This window comes from Psittacula echo (assembly GCF_963264785.1).
Source record: "Psittacula echo genome assembly, chromosome: 5".
NCBI classification, from domain to species: domain Eukaryota; kingdom Metazoa; phylum Chordata; class Aves; order Psittaciformes; family Psittacidae; genus Psittacula; species Psittacula echo.
Window position 1 is genome coordinate 7,880,450 of NC_137739.1, and position 26,101 is coordinate 7,906,550.

The 26,101-nt window shown below is 42.2% G+C and overlaps 2 protein-coding genes across 2 annotated transcripts; both read left to right on the forward strand.

Moving 5' to 3' along the window:
• Nucleotides 1-622: 622 nt before the first annotated feature.
• Nucleotides 623-10,514, forward strand: LOC308222333 (ubiquitin carboxyl-terminal hydrolase 42-like; the record flags this gene model as incomplete). Its single annotated transcript, XM_080620231.1, has 14 exons — nt 623-824; nt 1,187-1,387; nt 2,611-2,721; nt 2,882-2,984; nt 3,145-3,212; nt 3,350-3,420; nt 3,965-4,047; nt 4,695-4,806; nt 5,426-5,566; nt 5,768-5,868; nt 6,328-6,466; nt 7,167-7,898; nt 8,283-8,371; nt 9,038-10,514. The coding sequence occupies 14 exons, from the start codon at nt 623-625 to the stop codon at nt 10,512-10,514; spliced, it is 3,630 nt and encodes a 1,209-aa protein (XP_080476357.1).
• Nucleotides 10,515-14,708: 4,194 nt separating this feature from the next.
• Nucleotides 14,709-24,378, forward strand: LOC308222334 (ubiquitin carboxyl-terminal hydrolase 42-like; the record flags this gene model as incomplete). Its single annotated transcript, XM_080620232.1, has 14 exons — nt 14,709-14,910; nt 15,273-15,473; nt 16,482-16,592; nt 16,741-16,843; nt 17,004-17,071; nt 17,209-17,279; nt 17,824-17,906; nt 18,554-18,665; nt 19,285-19,425; nt 19,627-19,727; nt 20,187-20,325; nt 21,026-21,757; nt 22,143-22,231; nt 22,902-24,378. 14 exons carry the CDS (start codon nt 14,709-14,711, stop codon nt 24,376-24,378), a joined length of 3,630 nt encoding a protein of 1,209 aa, XP_080476358.1.
• Between the last annotated feature and the right edge of the window lie 1,723 nt (nt 24,379-26,101).

Consider the following 26,101-nt stretch of genomic DNA (forward strand, 5'->3'; position numbering starts at 1 on the left):
GGTTAAAGTGATAATTGACTGCGGGTTTCCTGGGTTGGCAGATGGATTATTTTTTATGAAAGCAAACAAGTGTGGCCTCTGGGGGTGTGGGGGAGGGTGTGTGTGTGTGTGTGTGTGTCCGTTCGGGATGTTCCTTATTTCGAATTTGTGTGTGTGTGTGTGTGTTTGGTTTTTGGTTTTTTTCGGGGGTTTGGTTTTACTTTTCTGTTGTTGGTTTGGTTTGGGCTTTTTTGTCTTCCTGTAGTGTTGCTTTGTGGAAGTATAGTTTGCAATTTAGAGACATAGAAGTGCCTTCATGTCTTCATGTCCACCTGTAGTAGTTTCCTGTTGCTCCTTATTTCTACTTAGGCATTTTTGTGTATGTTGTTGTTTTACAGTCACTGCTGCAAATGTTTGTTTTGTCATGAGACAAATGCGTAATCGCTGCTCCCCACTTAAACACAGTGTTGTGAGTGGGGTTTTTAGTTTGGTTGTTGTCGTTTGGGGTTTTTTTAATATTTGTTACCAGCTATTTAGTCCTTCAAGTTATTTCTTTGCGACTGAGTGACAGGATCTCCTTCTGGAATGCTTTGTGATATTTTGAAGTCAACCAGAACTTTTATCTTTGATACAGATATGAACGATGACTATAAAGAGGAGAATACCTTCAATATTTAAAAAGCTGTCATTCAGGTGGGCCAACAAATGGCGTGCCAAGAAAGTAACAGCATGCACCGCAAACTTTGGCTGGGTACAACCTGCAGAAGAGCCAAAGAAGGGACCAGGAGGTTCTATTTATTGTAGAAGCACGGAAAAACCCAAGCCTTTTGGCCAGGGAGAACTAAGTAAGTGTGCCTTCTGTCCTTCCCCCCTTTTCTTCAGAACAAAAACCCCAAAAGTTAGAAAACGCAGTTCTCATTTGTTGCACTGATATAAAACAGGGTTGTGATGAATAAAGCCTTCAGCGCTAGGCTGCAATTTTGTGAGTCCCCTAAGGCAACTGAAGGGACTGGTGCTGGAAAATGATGGTTCAAAGCAGTGTGTTGACCTGCAAATTCAAGTGGCAGTGTTTCAGCTGTTCCATCATGTGTTTTGGGGTTGTGGAGTAGACCTGGTTCTTCTGGGTGCTCCTGCAGAATGCTGCCTTTTAAACAGCCTTTTTCAAACAGAAACCGTAAATATTTTTGGAAATCTAATTTTCTTGCAGTTGTTAACGATGGAATTGCCCCACCACGTGAAATTCTTTTTCCACCTGAGAAAATCTGCATGGATTGGCAACAGCCACTGAATGTTGGAGTTGGACTGCAGAATCTGGGCAATACGTGTTACCTTAATGCTACTCTGCAGTGTTTGACGTACACACCTCCTCTGGCCAATTACATGCTGTCTCTTGAACACAGCAAGTCATGTGAGTACTTTCTAGCATTATTATAAATATGTTGGGCAGCTGCAAAGGTGGAAGAAGAACAGGGATTCTGTGGAGAAAACTCGCGGCTTTCCCGTTTTACCTGTAGAAGCCGGCTTTGAACGCGATCTTCGCGGTCTTTTCCAGCCTAAATGATTCTGTGATTCCATGGTTATTTAGCAGGGAGCTCGGAATGGCATATAAAGTTCATTTGTTCATTTAATGCACAATGGTAAAGTTGCAAGTAAGGACCATTTCTTGCTTTGTGTGAATAAAGAAGTACGTTGCAAAGGAAGGCATTTGATGAACATTTGGGATTTGGGTTTCCTGCTGGTAGAAAGGAGGTAAAATTTAGGATGTTGGCATCATAGCTTCTTTGTGTCTGCAGCCTAGATACCGTAGTGTGTTAATACTGCAATAAATGACACGTTCACTCTTGACCCATTAAAAAGGCCCACACCCTAGAAAGCACTACGAGCCAATTTCTGCTGTCCTGAAATGGAAATTTGTGTGGGGCAGTATTAAAATGTAAACTGGTTTTATTCTAGTTAAAAGTTCGTATTTTTTGAACGTTGGAATTTGTGTTCTTTGCACTTCTATGCTTGAATTGATTTAGGCATAGGAGCCTCTTTTCATCTCCATCTAGGTCTATTTTGACAAAGGTACATGCATGCTTTTTGGTTTGGCATCTTAGTGTTTATTCCTAGAAATGTAAGTGTGTTTTTTTAACATAGATAAAAATGTTTCCAGTTAAGAACCCTGTTGCAAAAGGGAGGGCAGAAATAATTTAATCTTTCCTTTCTCCCGGAGGTTTCTTAGCTCTGTGTCACGTAGCTCACCTCACAGCAGTATGCTGAAAATAACAGGCATTCTCTCTTAGTGCTGTGTCATCAATGTCAGTAGTGTTTTGTCATATATTCGGCAGCCTGTGGAGTTCACATTCGTGTCAGCCTGCAAAAAAAAAAAAAGTCATTGCAATAGTGACTTAGATTGCTCATCAGAAAATGCATTTTAATGCAAACTCAGTCATCATTTAAATTCTGTACAGGATTGTGTCTTAAAATGCCACAAAACTGTCGGGATATTGACGCCTTAGGAGAAGAGGATGCACATGAAGAATGCACATTGTACCTTTAGCTTAAAGAGTATTAATTCATAAGGCTGGGTTTTGGTTTTTTTTGTAGCAATGCATATTTGGCTAGACTGTTGCTTCTTTCACTCTTCAGGTCATGAAAAAGGCTTCTGTATGATGTGTACATTGGAAGCTCACATTAACCAAGTCCTGTGTTGCTCTAATAATGCTATCAAACCTACATCTGTTATCCATGGCCTTAAAAGTAAGTAATTTCAGATGGTTTTATTTTGATATATTTGGTAACTTTTCAAAGAACTATTTGATGCATAGGAATGATTTTGATACTTGGAAGGAAGATACTAGAAATACAAGTTTTCTTTCAATTTCTACGAGATAAATATGACCACCTTCTTATTTATTAGGAATAGGAAAGCATTTCCGTTACGGCAGTCAAGAGGATGCACATGAATTCTTGTCCTTCACTGTTGATGCTTTGCAGAAAACTTGCTTGAATGGAAGCACCAAGTAAGCATAAACAAATTATTTAACTTTTGATTGTTCTCTAGCCCCTTTTACTCCTTTCTTTACTATACTGCATTAAAATCCGTGTCCTTGGTAAAAACTGTTTGAAGAGTTAAATCTGAGCCTCACATCATCTGAGGTCTGATTTATCATTTCTTTCCAGGTTGGACATATCTTCTCAAGCCACCACACTTATTTATCAAATATTTGGAGGATACCTAAGATCCCAAGGTACTTGTTAAAAATCTTCTTCTCCTTTGAACTGGTCTGTGTCTGTTTGTCTGTAGTAAAGGACTTTGACTAAAGTAATACGTGTGAAGACTTTAAATTTGTCCAGTCAGTGTTAAGCATTTGTATTTTGATTCCAGTGAAATGCTTGAACTGCCAAGCCATTTCTGATACGTACGAACCATTCCTCGATATTACTTTGGATATAGAGGTAAGGTGTTTTGTGAATATGGGTTGAGCTGTATGGGGACCTGTAGAGCCTTCCAAAGAAAGGCATTTTACTGAAAAAGATACACTGCTAAAAGGAAAGAGCTTGATGCTGGATGGGAGCGGCAATCCTTTGGTCTTGTGTGGAAGGCATCTAGATGCTCTCCATGTTTGCAGTGGGTTTAAGCTGTAAAAGCAGTAATTATGTCTACACAAACACCTATACTCTCACACTTCTCCATTATTCTGCTTCAGCATACGTCTGTCCTTAGGCTGATGGGTTTGACTGTTCTCATTCTTGATGCCATAGCATAGCACAGGTGCTGTCTGTGGCACTGCAAACTTTATTGTTTTGTTTCAGAGTAGAATCGTTTCCACAGGAGGTAAATGCTCAGCGTACTCTGAGGTTTCTGCCTCCTTCACAGTGGTTGCCGGTTGGCAGTAGGTCGCTTGAGGATGAACTAGCAAGGTTCTCTCGCAAACTACCAGGAAGCGTTTGAAGTTTTGCATTTCCAGTGACTTAGTGCTCTACTTTCTTATTCATCCAGGCCGTTACGTCTGTCACCGAGGCTCTAGAACAATTTGTGAAACCTGAACAACTGGGCGGAGAAAACAGCTATAAGTGCAGCAAGTAAGATTCTTACTAATTCCATCTGAACACAAGAGAACGCGTTTCATGTATCACATGAATATCTGGAAATAGAAGAATTCTGGCCATTAGCTCGTATTAGACTTTTATTCCTTACTGCTGCCTCTACTGGTGTTTATTAGCCTTCGTAAGAGTGAGGTTGCACACAGAAATATTTGTCTGGCCAGAAGTTACAGGGGATGTCTGCTAAGTAGTGGTGAGCTGAAGCATGGAGCTAAGGACAAGGATTTGGGGTGGGAGGCAACAATCAGCTTGCTGAAGGTCCTAGTGTTCCCTGTGGAACAAAGTGGGATTGGGTCTCAGTGCGTGTGAACGGTGGTCGTTAACATGAGCAGCCTCTAATGGCTCACTAAAAAATGTCTTGCAGGGTTCTCATGCTGAATTGTTGGGAAGCCTTTCCTTTTTGTCATTAGGATAGATGCTCAGATGTTTGCTTGGCTATCGAAAGATAATGTTCTAAATCCTTTGTTTTGTAGAGCTGTCCGCTTACATCCTGTTACCTTCTGTCTGTTAACAAGCCTGAAGTGCAGCGTATGGGTTCATAAGCCTGTGCGAGAGATGAACACTTGTTTGAGTTTTGGGAGGGGGAAGAATTTGCCGTTAACCGTTTGTCTGTGCTGGTTTTTAAGGTGCAAAAACATGGTTTCTGCCTCCAAGAGGTACACAATACATCGCTCCTCCAAAGTTCTCGTCATATCGCTGAAAAGATTTGCAGATTTTACTGGTGGCAAGATCAACAAGGTATATTTGCAGCCGTAAAGCAGCTTTATCTTCTTGGAATGGGAGATTTCCCCAAGAAAATATCATTTTAAACAGGGGAAGTTTAGATTGGGTATAAGGAAGAAATTCTTTACTGTTAGGGTGGTGAGGCACTGGAATGGGTTGCCCGGGGAAGCTGTGACTGCTCCATCCCTGGCGGTGTTCAAAGTCGGGTTGGACAGAGCCTTGGGTGGCATGGTTTAGTGGGAGGTGTCCCTGCCCATGGCAGGGGGGCTGGATCTAGATGATCTTAAGGTCCTTTCCAAGCCTAACTATTCTATGATTCTGTGATTCTATGATTTAAAAGTTGTTAATGCTTGCAGGCTGTAACTAGAGACTAATAACAATAGTCTAAGAAAAGTCCATCTAACAACTGTGGCTTACGGTAACCATAGGGGTATACCTCACTCTTAGAGCTAATTCTGCAGAAAAGAGTTCTCTGCAGCTTAAATGACTAAATGTTGTTTCTGAGAAGAGGTATTTTTATAAGAATCAAGAATATATTTGTGTGATCCTAGCCTGTGTTTTCAGAAGGGTTTTTCTCAGGCTGTTCCACCAAGTGATTCCGGGTAATTTTTGAATCTTCCTGTTTTGTGTTTAGGATGTAAAATACCCTGAATATTTGGATCTTCGAGCCTATATGTCCCAATCGATGGGAGAGCCACTCATCTATTCTTTATATGCAGTTCTTGTTCATTTGGGGTTTGGCTGCAGTGCAGGACACTATATCTGCTTCATAAAGGTGGGTACCAGCTTGATTTCTCCCAGGGTAAAATAAACAAAGAAAATCAATGTTACTGGTAACCACCGTTTTGATGGGGAAAAGTTGGATGGTGTGTTCTGTTTGATTTGGTTTGGATGGTTTGTGCTGAAGAGTTCTACCTGTGACGGCATTTGAGCAACATGCATTTTGTCTAAAGATGTCACTGTCTTTTATTTGCAGGCGGGCAATGGATTTTGGTATCGAATGAATGATGCCGTAGTGGAGCCTTCTGATATCCAAACAGTTCTCAATCAGCAAGCTTATTTACTTTTTTATGTCAGGTAATACCAACTCCTGAACCTGTTCAGAATATATTTACTTTCCTGTTACTGATACTTGTCTTTTTTTCAGGTGTTGTTATTTCTGTGCTAGGAAAAGATTACAATTTCTGGAATTTGGTTCTGTCTAACCTGAACTTGCCCACAGCGTTTACTGCCTTTCATTGCTTGGCGTTAAACTGGTGCGCTTGTGTACATTGCTGTCTATCTGGTCTTTGTAGCTGGCTAATGTAGAAGAGGAGAAATTACGCCATAGATGATGTAAGGGTGAGCTGTCGCTCTGGCAAGGATAGTCATTGTAGGGAGACCATTGTCTGTTTTTTAGTTTGTAGTCTTGGTTGAGCCTTTTGTACATGTCTTGTGTGTCACATCATCTGTTCTTTTCAAATTTTAGAAGGGGGTTTAATCCAAGACCAGGCTGAAAGAAAAACTCTAAACTGAGATCACTGCTTTTTTCCCAAGGCGCTATGATTTGACACTTGGAGAACGTGGTTTTTACTTACCAGCACCGTCTGACCCCTGCTCATTCCTTGGTCAGTGGGGGCCTAATAGTAAGCAGGACGGATTTATGGGACCGCAGCTTCCTCCTCATATGATTAAGGTAATTTGCAGGGAGCAGATAATGGCACCAAATTGATAATGTTGTTTTCTTTTGACTGGGGGTGGGGGGTGTGTTGTTGTTTTGTAGCGTCTGAGTTTTATTTTCCCTCCCACACTGCAGCTTTCTTCACAACCGTCAGCAACAGCCAGAATTATTCCAACAGTGGCTAATCCTAAATTGTGCAGCCATGCTACTTCATTATACTTCCAACTCAAAGTGCTTTCTAAAGCACTGGGAGCTACGCTTTTCAGACGCTTGAAGGAGCCTATTAATTCCTGATGATGATGATGATGATAAGAACAATAGTAGTAGTAATAATTCAATATCACTCCGCCAGTGTTACTTTAGCTGAGTCAGTGAAAACGATTTTTCTTGGTCCTGCGTACCAGAGCAATTATTACAGTGTTTTCGAGGAATGTTTAAAGGGGAAAGTAAATACATTTGGGAAGAGCTTTAGTCAATGTTAAGTTGTTTGTGTGGGTTTCAAAAATGAGGCTCATTTGATACCAATATGCAGTAAATCAAAAGCAGCAGGAATTAAACACACTTGTTGGACTTAGGTCGATATTGGAAGTGGGGTGTTTTTTCTTCTTAGGTGGTGAGGCAATTTGTAGAAATATTTAGTAGGAGAATTTAATGTTTTCATAAGTGCTGTGTGATTGCACATATTCATCTTGCAATCTTTTCTTTTTAAATACAGAATTCAAGTCATTTAAATGGAAATGGACCCCTAGAAGAGGATACAAATCCTGTTGGTATCTCCATAAAAAGGCTATCTTCAGCTCTACCAACAGCTTGCATTCAAAACTGGGCAATTACCAGGCCTTCAGCTACGGATCCATCAAAAGCCCAGAAGATCACTAGAAGTATTAATAACAAATTGCCTGAGCGGCAGACCGTGTCACAGGCTGGCCATCTTACCAGTGCTTTGGAGAATGAGGATCTCAGCAAGGCCGTTCCTTCCTCCACAATTACAAACTCTTTCAGAGCAGAGTCTACCTCAGATGCCTCTACAGTGGCAGTTGCTGCTGACATTTCCAGACAGGAAGTTCCTGATGAAATGTTTGTAGAGCCAGCAGTGAATGGAAGTCCTACACTCGGCTCCGATGCTACGGTTCCTTCCAGTGCAGAGTCTTCAGGAAAATCTGAGGTGTCGAATGGCGTGTTTAAAATGAATTTCAGCGTATCTTCCAACGGAATTGTGATTTGGGAGGCGGTCGGCACATTGCAGAATTCCCATTCTTTCTGTGAGAGGGCTGAAAAAGAGAGTGCCCATCATGAGCTGCCAAAAAATGATTCACTAAATGGTGCTGTTAGTTTAGATATTGGATCTAAACAAAATGGACTGAAACTTGATGATTTTACTTGTGAAGTCCAACCTGCTAAACCTTCTGAGATTTTCTTCCCTGAAACAAATGGATTGCTTGAACCAGTGAGTTATGTTTGTTCCATCTAGAACTTCTCACCTATGGTGTCCTTAGTATTCAGGAGCGTTAAAATGTTCCTAATTCATGTGAAATACTGTGAAAACACACAGCACAAATTTCATCGTTAACACTTTGTGCTGTTGTCCCCTTAGAATTTGCAGAGCTGAACTGGCATGTGAGAATATGTCAGCTTCAGAAAAGTTCAGCTGAGATAGTACTTGATAAGTTTCATAAATATATTGGGGGTGGGGAAGGGGTGATGTTTGAAATGGCAATAGTGCACGTAAGGCAAAGTGATCTTGCTTAATAACTAATGAGGAAATTTTGCAAACAGTTTTCAGCTAAAGGTAGTATATTTTTGTCTGTTAACGTCTGCATTTTAATTGTAGGTACCTGAAGCTGAGTCACCGATTCCTCAAGAAATAATCTTAGAATCCCTGGCCTACAGCCACCTGAACAGGCTGTCAGCGCAAACAAGGTAAACCGGGTATACTCTGATGAAAACAAGATTTCATCCAAGTTTATCATTGTTTTACCCCTTTGCTAATTCTATTAGAAAGCTTTGAACCAGTACAGCAAATTCCACACTGTACATGTAGGGTTGCAGACATCAGCACTGAAGATGTATTATTCTGATATTAAATACGAGCAGATGCCTCTCAGAATAGTTCTGTTTCTTCACGGAATTATTTTCCTTTTTTTAACGATTGGATTTCTTTTTCCAATGTAAATTCCCCACCTCCTGCCCTCCCATTTTGGGGGGAGGGACGGACATTAATGAGTTGACTTTTTTCTAGTTAGGGGAGAGCGAACCTAGTGGTGCTGGCTACTGATGTGATGTAGAGCAGTGAGCAGAGGGAGACAAATGTGCTGGGTGTGGGTTTTTAATGTACTCCTTGCAGGCTCAAGAGAAGAAAAACACCTTCTCTGGGCGCTGCTGAATGTATAAGAATCGGTTTCTAAAGGGGACTGCCTTACAGAGTCTCTTTAGAAAGCTACAGTTTCCAAACCGTGTAAGGGAGTTTAGAAACAGACAGAGTTTACCAGTAGCCAGCAAATCTTTTACTTAAGGGGATTTGTGCTCCCAACATTTATCTTTTAGGTGAACTTTTCCAAGTGAAAAATGTGTTTTTATTTTGTGCAGTGTCCCTGCACCTCAGAAGTCTGAGGGCGATCGTCTTATGGAAACCGTAGTGACGGAAACAGTGTCTGTCTATGAACAATCCGGGACGCCTCTTTCCGACCTTGGCTGTGAGATTGAGAGTCCTTTTACTGTATCAGACTGTGAAACCATTGCTACCAAAGAAGTTGCTGAAAGTATTATAACAAAAGCTGATAACGTACAACCCAGTATCAATGGTCAGCACAAGGTCAGGAAAAAATCCTTGGGTACTGAATGGGAATACGTTGGGCAGTGTGAGTCCGAAGACAGCAGAGACAAAGACAAACCAAGAAGACCAAAAGAACCTGCACTCATTGCAAAAGGAGATCCTTCGTATATCAAAGGGTCTCCTGAGAGTGAAGAGAAATTAGGGCAAACTTCCTTTGTGAAGTCTGACATTGAATGTAGTCCTAAAAAGCCTGCATCTCTAGGTATTACAGATAAATGCCAAGATACAGAGGACATTTCTAATAACTATGTAGAGGTACCACCTGTTAATGACTCTTCTATTGCAAAGCTGGATAAAGTTCTGGAGAGTCAGTTCTCCAGGCAAAATGAGGGGCTGAATAATAAAAAATGCGAAGAGGATAATAGGCAAAAATACGAGGAGAAGATACACGACTCCAAAAACCCTGACAAAGAACGCTACCGAAAGAAGAGACAATACTCTGAGATTAAAGAGCAGAAGCAAAGCAGGAGCAAAGCGGATGATCGTTCCTACAAAAGGAGGCGCTCTCGCAGCATGGAAACAAATAAGCAATATCATCATAAGCAGGACTATTACAATGAAAGGAAGTACAGACCTTCCCATAATGAAAGAAGCAGTCCAAATAACGGCAAAAGCTCAGGAAAATACTCTCGTTATAGATCACGAAGCAGAGAAAGAACAGAACAAGACAGAAATAGGTATTCCCATTCCAAAGGAGAGAGAACTTGGAGCAGGGAAAGATACTATCAAGATGAAGCACGGAGATGGGAAAAACGCAGGTGTTACAAGGGTTATTACTCTGTTCATGGAACAGGAGATGGTAGAGAGAGGAAGTCCTCTCATTTTGATAAGGACTTTGACAAACTGAGTCAGTTCTACAAATCACGTAGGGATCATCACTGCCACAGCAGATGGGCTCACACCGCTCACGGCAGAAAGGAAGGAGCCCATCACTTGAGCAGCCACATAGAGAACTTCCGTCATGGTTCAGTACCTCAGCGGCAGTCTGAAAAACACTCTCGGGAAAGGCACGCACCTCCACCTGCCTCAGCTCGTGCACATTTTGACAACGCTTTCTGGGAAAATGAAAAACTTAGACTTGGCAAGAGGAAATACAGTGACAGAGAAGGAAGGGAAAGTGAAATGGGAAAGAAATGCCGCAAGACAGATGACCAAAGAATGAAAAAAGATGAGAAGGTCAAGAAGAAAAAGAAGTCCAAAGATAAATATCGAGAGAAGGATTACAAGTAAGCAGGGATTCCAGCATAATCTGCCATTTTTTTCCTAACACTTTTCTCTGTGTTTCTCATGCCTGCCTTTTCCCCATTGTTTCTAAGTGATTTATGTAGGATAATCTGACTAGGTGTTGGTCATCAGGCTGGTCATTAGGTTGGTCAATCCAACATAGGAAGGATGTTGCTGAATAGCGTTAGAACGCTAGACCTGGAGCACAAAGTTAAGAACCTGTCGTGGTTTAAGCCCAGCCTGCTGAACCCAGGGCAGAGCCAGATCTGCGCACTGTTCTTGATTAGGTTACAACAATTATGTATTTTTAATTCCACATATTCCACAAATAGCCCCTGTCAGGATTTGTGTACAAACCAAGACTTACTGGTCCTTAATCTGAGGGCTTATGTTTGCTGCATCCAAAGTCAGATGTGCAGAAATTACTACAAAATAGGTGACACACAGCAAGTCATCACCTGTGGTAAAAGAAATAACATTCCATACACGCATCAAACGCTGCATCCGTTTTCCTATTTTTAAGCTGCGTGTTTCCTTCAGCCTTCCGCATTTGCAATGACTGGGACTGGTTTGGCTTTAGTGAATGGTTTTGCCAGCAGGTGGCCAAATCTGGTTCTTTCTAAACCAGTCAAAAGTATAGGAAGAAATTCAATGTCTTGCACCCCACTCCACAGGTCAGGGGCATTAAGATTAGTGCACTATCTGTGTAGGCGTAAGAGATGTTAACCGATAAACACAGTGCTAGAACCCCACTTTGATCCACTGCTTGCAACACAAGTGGGATATGAGGGCTGTGAAAAGCAATTTGTTAAGTCTGCAGAATTTGAGTATTTCCTCAGGTCCATAGATGTTAACGAACTTCCTGTTGTGGAAGGTCTGTCTTTAAAAATATTAAATGAATGGGTCTCAAGTAGGAATTTTCACCTTAGCATAGATCCAAACTGCAGTCAGTTTGGAAGTGGGGAAGCTACCTTCTCAAGTCCGTCGGATAATATAGTCACAGAGCAGGTGGAGCTGTGTGCAGGCTTGAGACTTCTCTTTCAGAAACCAAACCACTGAGACAAGGTTTGACATTGAATGTCATGACATGGAGTGACATTGGCTTCTTTTGTCTTTCAGATGCAAAGCTCACTGATGGAATCCTTCGCTACCTAAACTAAACCTACTGACAAAACCAGCTACGTCTCATCGTCAAACCTGACTCTTTACCATCAAAACTGTGTACAATCAAGGCTGATGGTTTACCCTGAAATCTGGCTGTTTACCATCAAGAATGACTCTACCATCAAAACTGACTGTTTACCATCAAGCCTGGCTTTGCCATCAAACCTGACGCTTTAGCACCAAACCTGTTTTCCATTGAACCTGCCTTTACCATCAGAACTGACTCTCTACCATCAAATGTGACTTTTTACCACCAAACCTGACTGTTTGCATCAAACCTGACTGTTTATCATCGAACCTGGATTTGCCATCAAAAAAGATGAATCTTTACCTTCAAAAACAACGACTCTTTATCTTCAAACTGGACTTTATCGATGTGGACCATCAAAACTTAGAATTTCTGATTGAAACATTTACCATCAAGACAAAATCCATACGTTTTAATTCCGTTCTCTTAATATACTGTCACTTGCCTGAAGTCTCAGTTGTCTTTGTCTCTCTAAAGTGGCTAGCTCCAGACAAATTCATAGGGTGATTTTAATTTTTATTATTAAATGCTATCAAACTGTGATGCACTTCATATTCACTGGTCCTGCATCAGGAGAGCAGTGATTGGGAACCTCAGTGAAATACAGTTCCTCTGACTTATCTGTCTGGTCTGATTAATCGACTTGAGGACAAGAGATCTGAGTTGTTCTTGCCTTATATTTGACTGAAGCTCATGGAAGGGAACGGACAAAATCCCTCTTTAATTCAGGGTGGGAAACCAGCTCTTAATGGAGTAACATTCACAGCAACACAGCTATGAGTGTTCAGCTTTACAAGAACAATCTATTTTGCAGGTGAGGAATTTTCTCTCTGAAAAAGTAAACCTGTCAATTTAAATCAGTGTGCCTAAAGGTAGGCAAAGAGGCCTTTGACTTACAAGAGCAGTTGCAAAATCAGATCTTAACCTCTGAAACCAGTAAATCAGCACGCACCTCCCATGTATTCTTGGTAAATGAGGAGCTATGCAACAGTAGGGTTTCACACTTTATTTTAGAGACAGTCTCCAGGCTGAAGCAACAGGTCCTCCTGATAAATGAAAACGTTACGATTGCAGTGGATTTACATAGAACGTCACATTTTAAACAATGATTGATACAGAGTATGTCATGCAAATCACTTGTGTACACCAAGTTACTACTTAGATCAGTCCCTATCTGTGCAGCGTTTACATTTTATATTCAAACTGTAGCTAGAAACATTTTCTAAGAAAATCTAGAAATGGAACTGGTAAGCCACAAGTCTTAGCTTGTAGGATTTGGTCTACAAGAGACCTAGCTTTTCCAGCCAGCATATCTACATAGGGATGTACTAAATCTGAAAAATATGCATTGTTTTCATCTAGAAAGCATTCTAGTTGCTGCTCAGTTGGCAGAGGTTCAGTTTTGTACCAGTTTAAAGCGGTTCAAAATGTTTCAGTAACGTAGAGCTTATTTTGTCAGAATAGCGTCAATTTTAAGCCAGTCCGGCTGAGCCGAAGTTTCCTGTACATTTCTCTGCCTGCACTGCACTGGCACCGCGGCTGATGGAAGTGGCCACACAGCTCAGCTGCTGAGCGGAGCCGGCACGGCAAAAAGAAGGGAAAGAGAGCGGCGGGAGCAGCCGGCTCGGCCCGGCTCGGCTCGGCTGGGCTGGGCTCTTCTCAGCTCTGGCGGCCGCTGTCTTCCTGCCTGCCGGGCAGCGGAGGGGTGGGACTCCCCGTCGGGGCGGGGCTGGGCGACGTCCCCAGTATGGGGCGGACGGACCCAGCCCCGCCGACGCCGCCACCGCCGCCACGGCCACCACCGCCTGGCCCGGCAGGACCGGGGCGGGGCGGGGCGGGAGAGCGCTGAGGCGGGGCGGCGCTGCGCCTGCCCCCGCAGCACCGGTTGCCGCGGGCCGGAGGTGCCCGGTGGGGCTGGGTCGGAGCGTGAGGTGGAGGGAGAAGGGCGAGGCGAGGGGAAGCGAGGGATCCCTCGGAGCCGTGCTCTGCCCTCGCCTGCCGCGTCAGGGTCGGGTTGGTTTGGCTGTGTTTGGGCTCTTGCCGCTCCCGACAGCGGACGTGCTGCGTGCCGCGCCGGTCCGTGAGAGCAGCGGTGCCAAAATGCTTTTAGGGACCAAAACGCCTCGGAAAGGCAGAGCGGAGGGTGAGCGGGTAGGTGCCTCAGGCTCAGCGCTGGTGACGGAAGGCCGGGCAGTTCCATTTGGAACTGGTACTATGACGTTAACCGACTTTGGGAGCTTATCTTGCGACCCGGGAGAAGCAGACCCTCAGACCCCGGTGAAACACTGGGCAGACGCGCCTTGGGAGAGCAGAGAAACCCCTGGGCGGACGGAGACCACGGTCACGACCCCGGAGCTGACAAACTCGGAGCCCTTCGCTTCCAGGTAAGGTTAAAGTGATAATTGACTGCGGGTTTCCTAGGTTGGCAGATGGATTATTTTTTATGAAAGCAAACAAGTGTGGCCTCTGGGGGTGTGGGTGTGGGTGTGTGTGTGTGTGTGTGTGTCCGTTCGGGATGTTCCTTATTTCGAATTTGTGTGTGTGTGTGTGTTTGGTTTTTGGTTTTTTTCGGGGGTTTGGTTTTACTTTTCTGTTGTTGGTTTGGTTTGGGCTTTTTTGTCTTCCTGTAGTGTTGCTTTGTGGAAGTATAGTTTGCAATTTAGAGACATAGAAGTGCCTTCATGTCTTCATGTCCACCTGTAGTAGTTTCCTGTTGCTCCTTATTTCTACTTAGGCATTTTTGTGTATGTTGTTGTTTTACAGTCACTGCTGCAAATGTTTGTTTTGTCATGAGACAAATGCGTAATCGCTGCTCCCCACTTAAACACAGTGTTGTGAGTGGGGTTTTTAGTTTGGTTGTTGTCGTTTGGGGTTTTTTTAATATTTGTTACCAGCTATTTAGTCCTTCAAGTTATTTCTTTGCGACTGAGTGACAGGATCTCCTTCTGGAATGCTTTGTGATATTTTGAAGTCAACCAGAACTTTTATCTTTGATACAGATATGAACGATGACTATAAAGAGGAGAATACCTTCAATATTTAAAAAGCTGTCATTCAGGTGGGCCAACAAATGGCGTGCCAAGAAAGTAACAGCATGCACCGCAAACTTTGGCTGGGTACAACCTGCAGAAGAGCCAAAGAAGGGACCAGGAGGTTCTATTTATTGTAGAAGCACGGAAAAACCCAAGCCTTTTGGCCAGGGAGAACTAAGTAAGTGTGCCTTCTGTCCTTCCCCCCTTTTCTTCAGAACAAAAACCCCAATAGTTAGAAAACGCAGTTCTCATTTGTTGCACTGATATAAAACAGGGTTGTGATGAATAAAGCCTTCAGCGCTAGGCTGCAATTTTGTGAGTCCCCTAAGGCAACTGAAGGGACTGGTGCTGGAAAATGATGGTTCAAAGCAGTGTGTTGACCTGCAAATTCAAGTGGCAGTGTTTCAGCTGTTCCATCATGTGTTTTTGGGTTGTGGAGTAGACCTGGTTCTTCTGGGTGCTCCTGCAGAATGCTGCCTTTTAAACAGCCTTTTTCAAACAGAAACCGTAAATAGTTTTGGAAATCTAATTTTCTTGCAGTTGTTAACGATGGAATTGCCCCACCACGTGAAATTCTTTTTCCACCTGAGAAAATCTGCATGGATTGGCAACAGCCACTGAATGTTGGAGTTGGACTGCAGAATCTGGGCAATACGTGTTACCTTAATGCTACTCTGCAGTGTTTGACGTACACACCTCCTCTGGCCAATTACATGCTGTCTCTTGAACACAGCAAGTCATGTGAGTACTTTCTAGCATTATTATAAATATGTTGGGCAGCTGCAAAGGTGGAAGAAGAACAGGGATTCTGTGGAGAAAACTCGCGGCTTTCCCGTTTTACCTGTAGAAGCCGGCTTTGAACGCGATCTTCGCGGTCTTTTCCAGCCTAAATGATTCTGTGATTCCATGGTTATTTAGCAGGGAGCTCGGAATGGCATATAAAGTTCATTTGTTCATTTAATGCACAATGGTAAAGTTGCAAGTAAGGACCATTTCTTGCTTTGTGTGAATAAAGAAGTACGTTGCAAAGGAAGGCATTTGATGAACATTTGGGATTTGGGTTTCCTGCTGGTAGAAAGGAGGTAAAATTTAGGATGTTGGCATCATAGCTTCTTTGTGTCTGCAGCCTAGATGCTGTAGTGTGTTAATACTGCAATAAATGACACGTTCACTCTTGACCCATTAAAAAGGCCCACACCCTAGAAAGCACTACGAGCCAATTTCTGCTGTCCTGAAATGGAAATCTGTGTGGGGCAGTATTAAAATGTAGACTGGTTTTATTCTAGTTAAAAGTTCGTATTTTTTGAACCTTGGAATTTGTGTTCTTCGTATTTCCATTCTACGGTTGAACTGATTTAGACGTAAGAGCCTCTTTTCGTATCCTTCTAGGTCTATTTTGACAAAGGTACATGGATGCTTTTTGGTTTGGCATCTTAATGTTTATTCCTAGAAATTTAACTGTGTTTTTTTAACATAGGTAAAAATGTTTCCAGTTAAGAACCCTGTTACAAAAGGGAGGGCAGAAATACTCGTACATACTTCCTTTAATCTTTCCTTTCTCCCAGAGGATTCTTATCTCTGTGTCACGTAGCTCACCTAACAGCAGTATGCTGAAAATAACAGGCATTCCCTCTCAGCGCTGTGTCATCAATATCTATAGCGTTTTTCATGGATATTGTTTTTTGGTTTTGTTCTTTTTTGGTGGCAATGCTTATTTGACTCGACTGTGTTGCTTCTTTCACTCTTCAGGTCATGAAAAAGGCTTCTGTATGATGTGTACATTGGAAGCTCACATTAACCAGGCCCTGTGTTTCTCTAATAATGCTATCCCGCCTATGTCTGTTATCAATGGCCTTATAAGTAAGTAATTTCAGATGGTTTTATTTTGATATATTTGGTAACTTTTCAAAGCACTATTTGATGCGTAGAAATGATTTTGATACTTTTAGAAACGTGAGTTTTCTTTCATTTTCTAGGAAATAAATATAACCTCCTTCTTATTTATTAGGAATAGGAAAACATTTCTGTTACGGCAGTCAAGAGGATGCACATGAATTCTTGTCCTTCACTGTTGATGCTTTGCAGAAAGCTTGCTTGAATGGAAGCACCACGTACGCATAAACCACTTATTTAAACTTTAAATGTTCTCTAGCCCCTTTTACTCCTTTCTTTACTGTGCTATATTAAAATGAATGTCCTTGGTAAAAACTGTTTGAAGAGTTAACTCTGAGCCTCGCATTATCTGAGGTCTGATTTATCATTTCTTTCCAGGTTGGACATATCTTCTCAAGCCACCACACTTATTTATCAAATATTTGGAGGATACCTAAGATCCCAAGGTACTTGTTAAAAATCTGCCTCTCCTTTGAACTGGTCTGTGTCTGTTTGTCTGTAGTAAAGGACTTTGACTAAAGTAATACGTGTGAAGACTTTAAATTTGTCCAGTCAGTGTTAAGCATTTGTATTTTGATTCCAGTGAAATGCTTGAACTGCCAAGCCGTTTCTGATACGTACGAACCATTCCTCGATATTACTTTGGATATAGAGGTAAGGTGTTTTGTGAATATGGGTTGAGCTGTATGGGGACCTGTAGAGCCTTCCAAAGAAAGGCATTTTACTGAAAAAGATACACTGCTAAAAGGAAAGAGCTTGATGCTGGATGGGAGCAGCAATCCTTTGGTCTTGTGTGGAAGGCATCTAGATGCTCTCCATGTTTGCAGTGGGTTTAAGCTGTAAAAACAGTAATTATGTCTACACAAACACCTATACTCTCACACTTCTCCATTATTCTGCTTCAGCATACGTCTGTCCTTAGGCTGATGGGTTTGACTGTTCTCATTCTTGATGCCATAGCATAGCACAGGAGCTGTCTGTGGCACTGCAAACTTTATTGTTTTGTTTCAGAGTAGAATCGTTTCCACAGGAGGTAAATGCTCAGCGTACTCTGAGGTTTCTGCCTCCTTCACAGTGGTTGCCGGTTGGCAGTAGGTCGCTTGAGGATGAACTAGCAAGGTTCTCTCGCAAACTACCAGGAAGCGTATGAAGTTTTGCATTTCCAGTGACTTAGTGCTCTACTTTCTTATTCATCCAGGCCGTTACGTCTGTCACCGAGGCTCTAGAACAATTTGTGAAACCTGAACAACTGGGCGGAGAAAACAGCTATAAGTGCAGCAAGTAAGATTCTTACTAATTCCATCTGAATACAAGAGAACGCGTTTCATGTATCACATGAATATCTGGAAATAGAAGAATTCTGGCCATTAGCTCGTATTAGACTTCTATTCCTTACTGCTGCCTCTACTGGTGTTTATTAGCCTTCGTAAGAGTGAGGTTGCACACAGAAATATTTGTCTGGCCAGAAGTTACAGGGGATGTCTGCTAAGTAGTGGTGAGCTGAAGCATGGAGCTAAGGACAAGGATTTGGGGTGGGAGGCAACAATCAGCTTGCTGAAGGTCCTAGTGTTCCCTGTGGAACAAAGTGGGATTGGGTCTCAGTGCGTGTGAACGGTGGTCGTTAACGTCAGCAGCCTCTAATGGCTCACTAAAAAATGTCTTGCAGGGTTCTCATGCTGAATTGTTGGGAAGCCTTTCCTTTTTGTCATTAGGATAGATGCTCAGATGTTTGCTTGGCTATCGAAAGATAATGTTCTAAATCCTTTGTTTTGTAGAGCTGTCCGCTTACATCCTGTTACCTTCTGTCTGTTAACAAGCCTGAAGTGCAGCGTATGGGTTCATAAGCCTGTGCGAGAGATGAACACTTGTTTGAGTTTTGGGAGGGGGAAGAATTTGCCGTTAACCGTTTGTCTGTGCTGGTTTTTAAGGTGCGAAAACATGGTTTCTGCCTCCAAGAGGTACACAATACATCGCTCCTCCAAAGTTCTCGTCATATCGCTGAAAAGATTTGCAGATTTTACTGGTGGCAAGATCAACAAGGTATATTTGCAGCTGTAAAGCAGCTTTATCTTCTTGGAATGGGAGATTTCCCCGAGAAAATACCATTTTAAACAGGGGAAGTTTAGATCGGGTATAAGGAAGAAATTCTTTACTGTTAGGGTGGTGAGGCACTGGAATGGGTTGCCCGGGGAAGCTGTGACTGCTCCATCCCTGGCGGTGTTCAAAGTCGGGTTGGACAGAGCCTTGGGTGGCATGGTTTAGTGGGAGGTGTCCCTGCCCATGGCAGGGGGGCTGGATCTAGATGATCTTAAGGTCCTTTCCAAGCCTAACTATTCTATGATTCTGTGATTCTATGATTTAAAAGTTGTTAATGCTTGCAGGCTGTAACTAGAGACTAATAACAATAGTCTAAGAAAAGTCCATCTAACAACTGTGGCTTACGGTAACCATAGGGGTATACCTCACTCTTAGAGCTAATTCTGCAGAAAAGAGTTCTCTGCAGCTTAAATGACTAAATGTTGTTTCTGAGAAGAGGTATTTTTATAAGAATCAAGAATATATTTGTGTGATCCTAGCCTGTGTTTTCAGAAGGGTTTTTCTCAGGCTGTTCCACCAAGTGATTCCGGGTAATTTTTGAATCTTCCTGTTTTGTGTTTAGGATGTAAAATACCCTGAATATTTGGATCTTCGAGCCTATATGTCCCAGTCGATGGGAGAACCACTCATCTATTCTTTATATGCAGTTCTTGTTCATTTGGGGTTTGGCTGCAGTGCAGGACACTATATCTGCTTCATAAAGGTGGGTACCAGCTTGATTTCTCCCAGGGTGAAATAAACAAAGAAAATCAATGTTACTGGTAACCACCGTTTTGATGGGGAAAAGTTGGATGGTGTGTTCCATTTGATTTGGTTTGGATGGTTTGTGCTGTAGTGTTCTACCTGTGACGGCATTTGAGCAACATGCATTTTGTCTAAAGATGTCACTGTCTTTTATTTGCAGGCGGGCAATGGATTTTGGTATCGAATGAATGATGCCGTAGTGGAGCCTTCTGATATCCAAACGGTTCTCAATCAGCAAGCTTATTTACTTTTTTATGTCAGGTAATACCAACTCCTGAATCTGTTCAGAATATGTTTACTTTCCTGTTACTGATACTTGTCTTTTTTTCAGGTGTTGTTATTTCTGTGCTAGGAAAAGATTACAATTTCTGGAATTTGGTTCTGTCTAACCTGAACTTGCCCACAGCATTTACTGCCTTTCATTGCTTGGCGTTAAACTGGTGCGCTTGTGTACATTGCTGTCTATCTGGTCTTTGTAGCTGGCTAATGTAGAAGAGGAGAAATTACGCCATAGATGATGTAAGGGTGAGCTGTCGCTCTGGCAAGGATAGTCATTGTAGGGAGACCATTGTCTGTTTTTTAGTTTGTAGTCTTGGTTGAGCCTTTTGTACATGTCTTGTGTGTCACATCATCTGTTCTTTTCAAATTTTAGAAGGGGGTTTAATCCAAGACCAGGCTGAAAGAAAAACTCTAAACTGAAATCACTGCTTTTTTCCCAAGGCGCTATGATTTGACACTTGGAGAACGTGGTTTTTACTTACCAGCACCGTCAGAGCCCTGTTCATTCCTTGGTCAGTGGGGGCCTAATAGTAAGCAGGACAGATTTATGGGACCGCAGCTTCCTCCTCATATGATTAAGGTAATTTGCAGGGAGCAGATAATGGCACCAAATTGATAATGTTGTTTTCTTTTGACTGGGGGTGGGGGGTGTGTTGTTGTTTTGTAGCGTCTGAGTTTTATTTTCCCTCCCACACTGCAGCTTTCTTCACAACCGTCAGCAACAGCCAGAATTATTCCAACAGTGGCTAATCCTAAATTGTGCAGCCATGCTACTTCATTATACTTCCAACTCAAAGTGCTTTCTAAAGCACTGGGAGCTATGCTTTTCAGACGCTTGAAGGAGCCTATTAATTCCTGATGATGATGATGATGATAAGAACAATAGTAGTAGTAATAATTCAATATCACTCCGCCAGTGTTACTTTAGCTGAGTCAGTGAAAACGATTTTTCTTGGTCCTGCGTACCAGAGCAATTATTGCAGTGTTTTCGGGGAATGTTTAAAGGGGAAAATAAATACATTTGGGAAGAGCTTTAGTCAATGTTAAGTTGTTTGTGTGGGTTTCAAAAATGAGGCTCATTTGATACCAATATGCAGTAAATCAAAAGCAGCAGGAATTAAACACACTTGTTGGACTTAGGTCGATATTGGAAGTGGGGTGTTTTTTCTTCTTAGGTGGTGAGGCAATTTGTAGAAATATTTAGAAGGAGAATTTAATGTTTTCATAAGTGCTGTGTGATTGCACATATTCATCTTGCAATCTTTTCTTTTTAAATACAGAATTCAAGTCATTTAAATGGAAATGGACCCCTAGAAGAGGATACAAATCCTGTTGGTATCTCCATAAAAAGGCTATCTTCAGCTCTACCAACAGCTTGCATTCAAAACTGGGCAATTACCAGGCCTTCAGCTACGGATCCATCAAAAGCCCAGAAGATCACTAGAAGTATTAATAACAAATTGCCTGAGCGGCAGACCGTGTCACAGGCTGGCCATCTTACCAGTGCTTTGGAGAATGAGGATCTCAGCAAGGCCGTTCCTTCCTCCACAATTACAAACTCTTTCAGAGCAGAGTCTACCTCAGATGCCTCTACAGTGGCAGTTGCTGCTGACATTTCCAGACAGGAAGTTCCTGATGAAATGTTTGTAGAGCCAGCAGTGAATGGAAGTCCTACACTCGGCTCCGATGCTACGGTTCCTTCCAGTGCAGAGTCTTCAGGAAAATCTGAGGCGTCGAATGGCGTGTTTAAAATGAATTTCAGCGTATCTTCCAAAGGAATTGTGATTTGGGAGGCGGTCGGCACATTGCAGAATTCCCATTCTTTCTGTGAGAGGGCTGAAAAAGAGAGTTCCCATCATGACCTGCCAAAAAATGATTCACTAAATGGTGCTGTTAGTTTAGATACTGGATCTAAACAAAATGGACTGAAACTTGATGATTTTACTTGCGAAGTCCAACCTGCTAAACCTTCTGAGATTTTCTTCCCTGAAACAAATGGATTGCTTGAACCAGTGAGTTATGTTTGTTCCATCTAGAACTTCTCACCTATGGTGTCCTTAGTATTCAGGAGCATTAAAATGTTCCTAATTCATGTGAAATACTGTGAAAACACACAGCACAAATTTCATCGTTAACACTTTGTGCTGTTGTCCCCTTAGAATTTGCAGAGCTGAACTGGCATGTGAGAACATGTCAGCTTCAGAAAAGTTCAGCTGAGATAGTACTTGATAAGTTTCATAAATATATTTGGGGGTGGGGAAGGGGTGATGTTTGAAATGGCAATAGTGCACGTAATGCAAAGTGATCTTGCTTAATAACTAATGAGGAAATTTTGCAAACAGTTTTCAGCTAAAGGTAGTATATTTTTGTCTGTTAACGTCTGCATTTTAATTGTAGGTACCTGAAGCTGAGTCACCAATTCCTCAAGAAATAATCTTAGAATCCCTGGCCTACAGCCACCTGAACAGGCTGTCAGCGCAAACAAGGTAAACCGGGTATACTCTGATGAAAACAAGATTTCATCCAAGTTTATCATTGTTTTACCCCTTTGCTAATTCTATTTAGTAGAAAGCTTTGAACCAGTACAGCAAATTCCACACTGTACATGTAGGGTTGCAGACATCAGCACTGAAGGTGTATTATTCTGATATTAAATACGAGCAGATGCCTCTCAGAATAGTTCTGTTTCTTCACGGAATTATTTTCCTTTTTTTAACGATTGGATTTCTTTTTCCAATGTAAATTCCCCACCTCCTGCCCTCCCATTTTGGGGGGAGGGACTGACATTAATGAGTTGACTTTTTTCTAGTTAGGGGTGAGCGAACCTAGTGGTGCTGGCTACTGATGTGATGTAGAGCAGTGAGCAGAGGGAGACAAATGTGCTGGGTGTGGGTTTTTAATGTACTCCTTGCAGGCTCAAGAGAAGAAAAACACCTTCTCTGGGCGCTGCTGAATGAATAAGAATCGGTTTCTAAAGGGGACTGCCTTACAGAGTCTCTTTAGAAAGCTACAGTTTCCAAACCGTGTAAGGGAGTTTAGAAACAGACAGAGTTTACCAGTAGCCAGCAAATCTTTTACTTAAGGGGATTTTTGCTCCCAACATTTATCTTTTAGGTGAACTTTTCCAAGTGAAAAATGTGTTTTTATTTTGTGCAGTGTCCCTGCACCTCAGAAGTCTGAGGGCGATCATCTTATGGAAACCGTAGTGACGGAAACAGTGTCTGTCTATGACCAATCCGGGACGCCTCTTTCCGACCTTGGCTGTGAGATTGAGAGTCCTTTTACTGTATCAGACTGTGAAACCATTGCTACCAGAGAAGTTGCTGAAAGTATTATAACAAAAGCTGATAACGTACAACCCAGTATCAACGGTCAGCACAAGGTCAGGAAAAAATCCTTGGGTACTGAATGGGAATACGTTGGGCAGTGTGAGTCCGAAGACAGCAGAGACAAAGACAAACCAAGAAGACCAAAAGAACCTGCACTCATTGCAAAAGGAGATCCTTCGTATATCAAAGGGTCTCCTGAGAGTGAAGAGAAATTAGGGCAAACTTCCTCTGTGAAGTCTGACATTGAATGTAGTCCTAAAAAACCTGCATCTCTAGGTATTACAGATAAATGCCAAGATACGGAGGACATTTCTAATAACTATGTAGAGGTACCACCTGTTAATGACTCTTCTATTGCAAAGCTGGATAAAGTTCTGGAGAGTCAGTTCTCTAGGCAAAATGAGGGGCTGAATAATAAAAAATGCGAAGAGGATAATAGGCAAAAATACGAGGAGAAGATACACGACTCCAAAAACCCTGACAAAGAACACTACCGAAAGAAGAGACAATACTCTGAGATTAAAGAGCAGAAGCAAAGCAGGAGCAAAGCGGATGATCGTTCCTACAAAAGGAGGCGCTCTCGCAGCATGGAAACAAATAAGCAATATCATCATAAGCAGGACTATTACAATGAAAGGAAGTACAGACCTTCCCATAATGAAAGAAGCAGTCCAAATAACGGCAAAAGCTCAGGAAAATACTCTCGTTATAGATCACGAAGCAGAGAAAGAACAGAACAAGACAGAAATAGGTATTCCCATTCCAAAGGAGAGAGAACTTGGAGCAGGGAAAGATACTATCAAGATGAAGCACGGAGATGGGAAAAACGCAGGTGTTACAAGGGTTATTACTCTGTTCATGGAACAGGAGATGGTAGAGAGAGGAAGTCCTCTCATTTTGATAAGGACTTTGACAAATTGAGTCAGTTCTACAAATCACGTAGGGATCATCACTGCCAGAGCAGATGGGCTCGCACTAGTCACTCCAGGGAGGAAGGAGCCCATCACTTCAGTAGCCACAGAGGGAACTTCCGTCATGGTTCAGTACCTCAGCGGCAGTCTGAAAAACACTCTCGGGAAAGGCACGCACCTCCACCTGCCTCAGCTCGTGCACATTTTGACAACGCTTTCTGGGAAAATGAAAAACTTAGACTTGGCAAGAGGAAATACAGTGACAGAGAAGGAAGGGAAAGTGAAATGGGAAAGAAATGCCGCAAGACAGATGACCAAAGAATGAAAAAAGATGAGAAGGTCAAGAAGAAAAAGAAGTCCAAAGATAAATATCGAGAGAAGGATTACAAGTAAGCAGGGATTCCAGCATAATCTGCCATTTTTTTTCCTAACACTTTTCTCTGTGTTTCTCATGCCTGCCTTTTCCCCATTGTTTCTAAGTGATTTATGTAGGATAATCTGACTAGGTGTTGGTCATTAGGCTGGTCATTAGGTTGGTCAAGCCAACATAGGAAGGATGTTGCTGAATAGCGTTAGAACGCTAGACCTGGAGCACAAAGTTAAGAACCTGTCGTGGTTTAAGCCCAGCCTGCTGAACCCAGGGCAGAGCCAGATCTGCGCACTGTTCTTGATTAGGTTACAACAATTATGTATTTTTAATTCCACATATTCCACAAATAGCCCCTGTCAGGATTTGTGTACAAACCAAGACTTACTGGTCCTTAATCTGAGGGCTTATGTTTGCTGCATCCAAAGTCAGATGTGCAGAAATTGCTACAAAATAGGTGACACACAGCAAGTCATCACCTGTGGTAAAAGAAGTAACATTCCATACACGCATCAAACGCTGCATCCGTTTTCCTATTTTTAAGCTGCGAGTTTCCTTCAGCCTTCCGCATTTGCAATGACTGGGACTGGTTTGGCTTTAGTGAATGCTTTTGCCAGCAGGTGGCCAAATCTGGTTCTTTCTAAACCAGTCAAAAGTATAGGAAGAAATTCAATGTCTTGCACCCCACTACACAGGTCAGGGGCATTAAGATTAGTGCACTATCTGTGTAGGCGTAAGAGATGTTAGCCGATAAACACAGTGCTAGAAGCCCACTTTGATCCACTGCTTGCAACACAAGTGGGATATGAGGGCTGTGAAAAGCAATTTGTTAAGTCTGCAGAATTTGAGTATTTCCTCAGGTCCATAGATGTTAACGAACTTCCTGTTGTGGAAGGTCTGTCTTTAAAAATATTAAATGAATGGGTCTCAAGTAGGAATTTTCACCTTAGCATAGATCCAAACTGCAGTCAGTTTGGAAGTGGGGAAGCTACCTTCTCAAGTCCGTCGGATAGTATAGTCACAGAGCAGGTGGAGCTGTGTGCAGGCTTGAGACTTCTCTTTCAGAAACCAAACCACTGAGACAGGGTTTGACATTGAATGTCATGACATGGAGTGACTTTGGCTTCTTTTGTCTTTCAGATGCAAAGCTCACTGATGGAATCCTTCGCTACCTAAACTAAACCTACTGACAAAACCAGCTACGTCTCATCGTCAAACCTGACTCTTTACCATCAAAACTGTGTACAATCAAGGCTGATGGTTTACCCTGAAACCTGGCTGTTTACCATCAAGAATGACTCTACCATCAAAACTGACTGTTTACCATCAAGCCTGGCTTTGCCATCAAACCTGACGCTTTAGCACCAAACCTGTTTTCCATTGAACCTGCCTTTACCATCAGAACTGACTCTCTACCATCAAATGTGACTTTTTACCACCAAACCTGACTGTTTGCACCAAACCTGACTGTTTATCATCGAACCTGGATTTGCCATCAAAAAAGATGAATCTTTGCCTTCAAAAACAAAACTCTTTATCTTCAAACTGGACTTTATCGATGTGGACCATCAAAACTTAGAATTTCTGATTGAAACATTTACCATCAAGACAAAATCCATACGTTTTAATTCCGTTCTCTTAATATACTGTCACTTGCCTGAAGTCTCAGTTGTCTTTGTCTCTCTAAAGTGGCTAGCTCAAGACAAATTCATAGGGTGATTTTAATTTTTATTATTAAATGCTATCAAA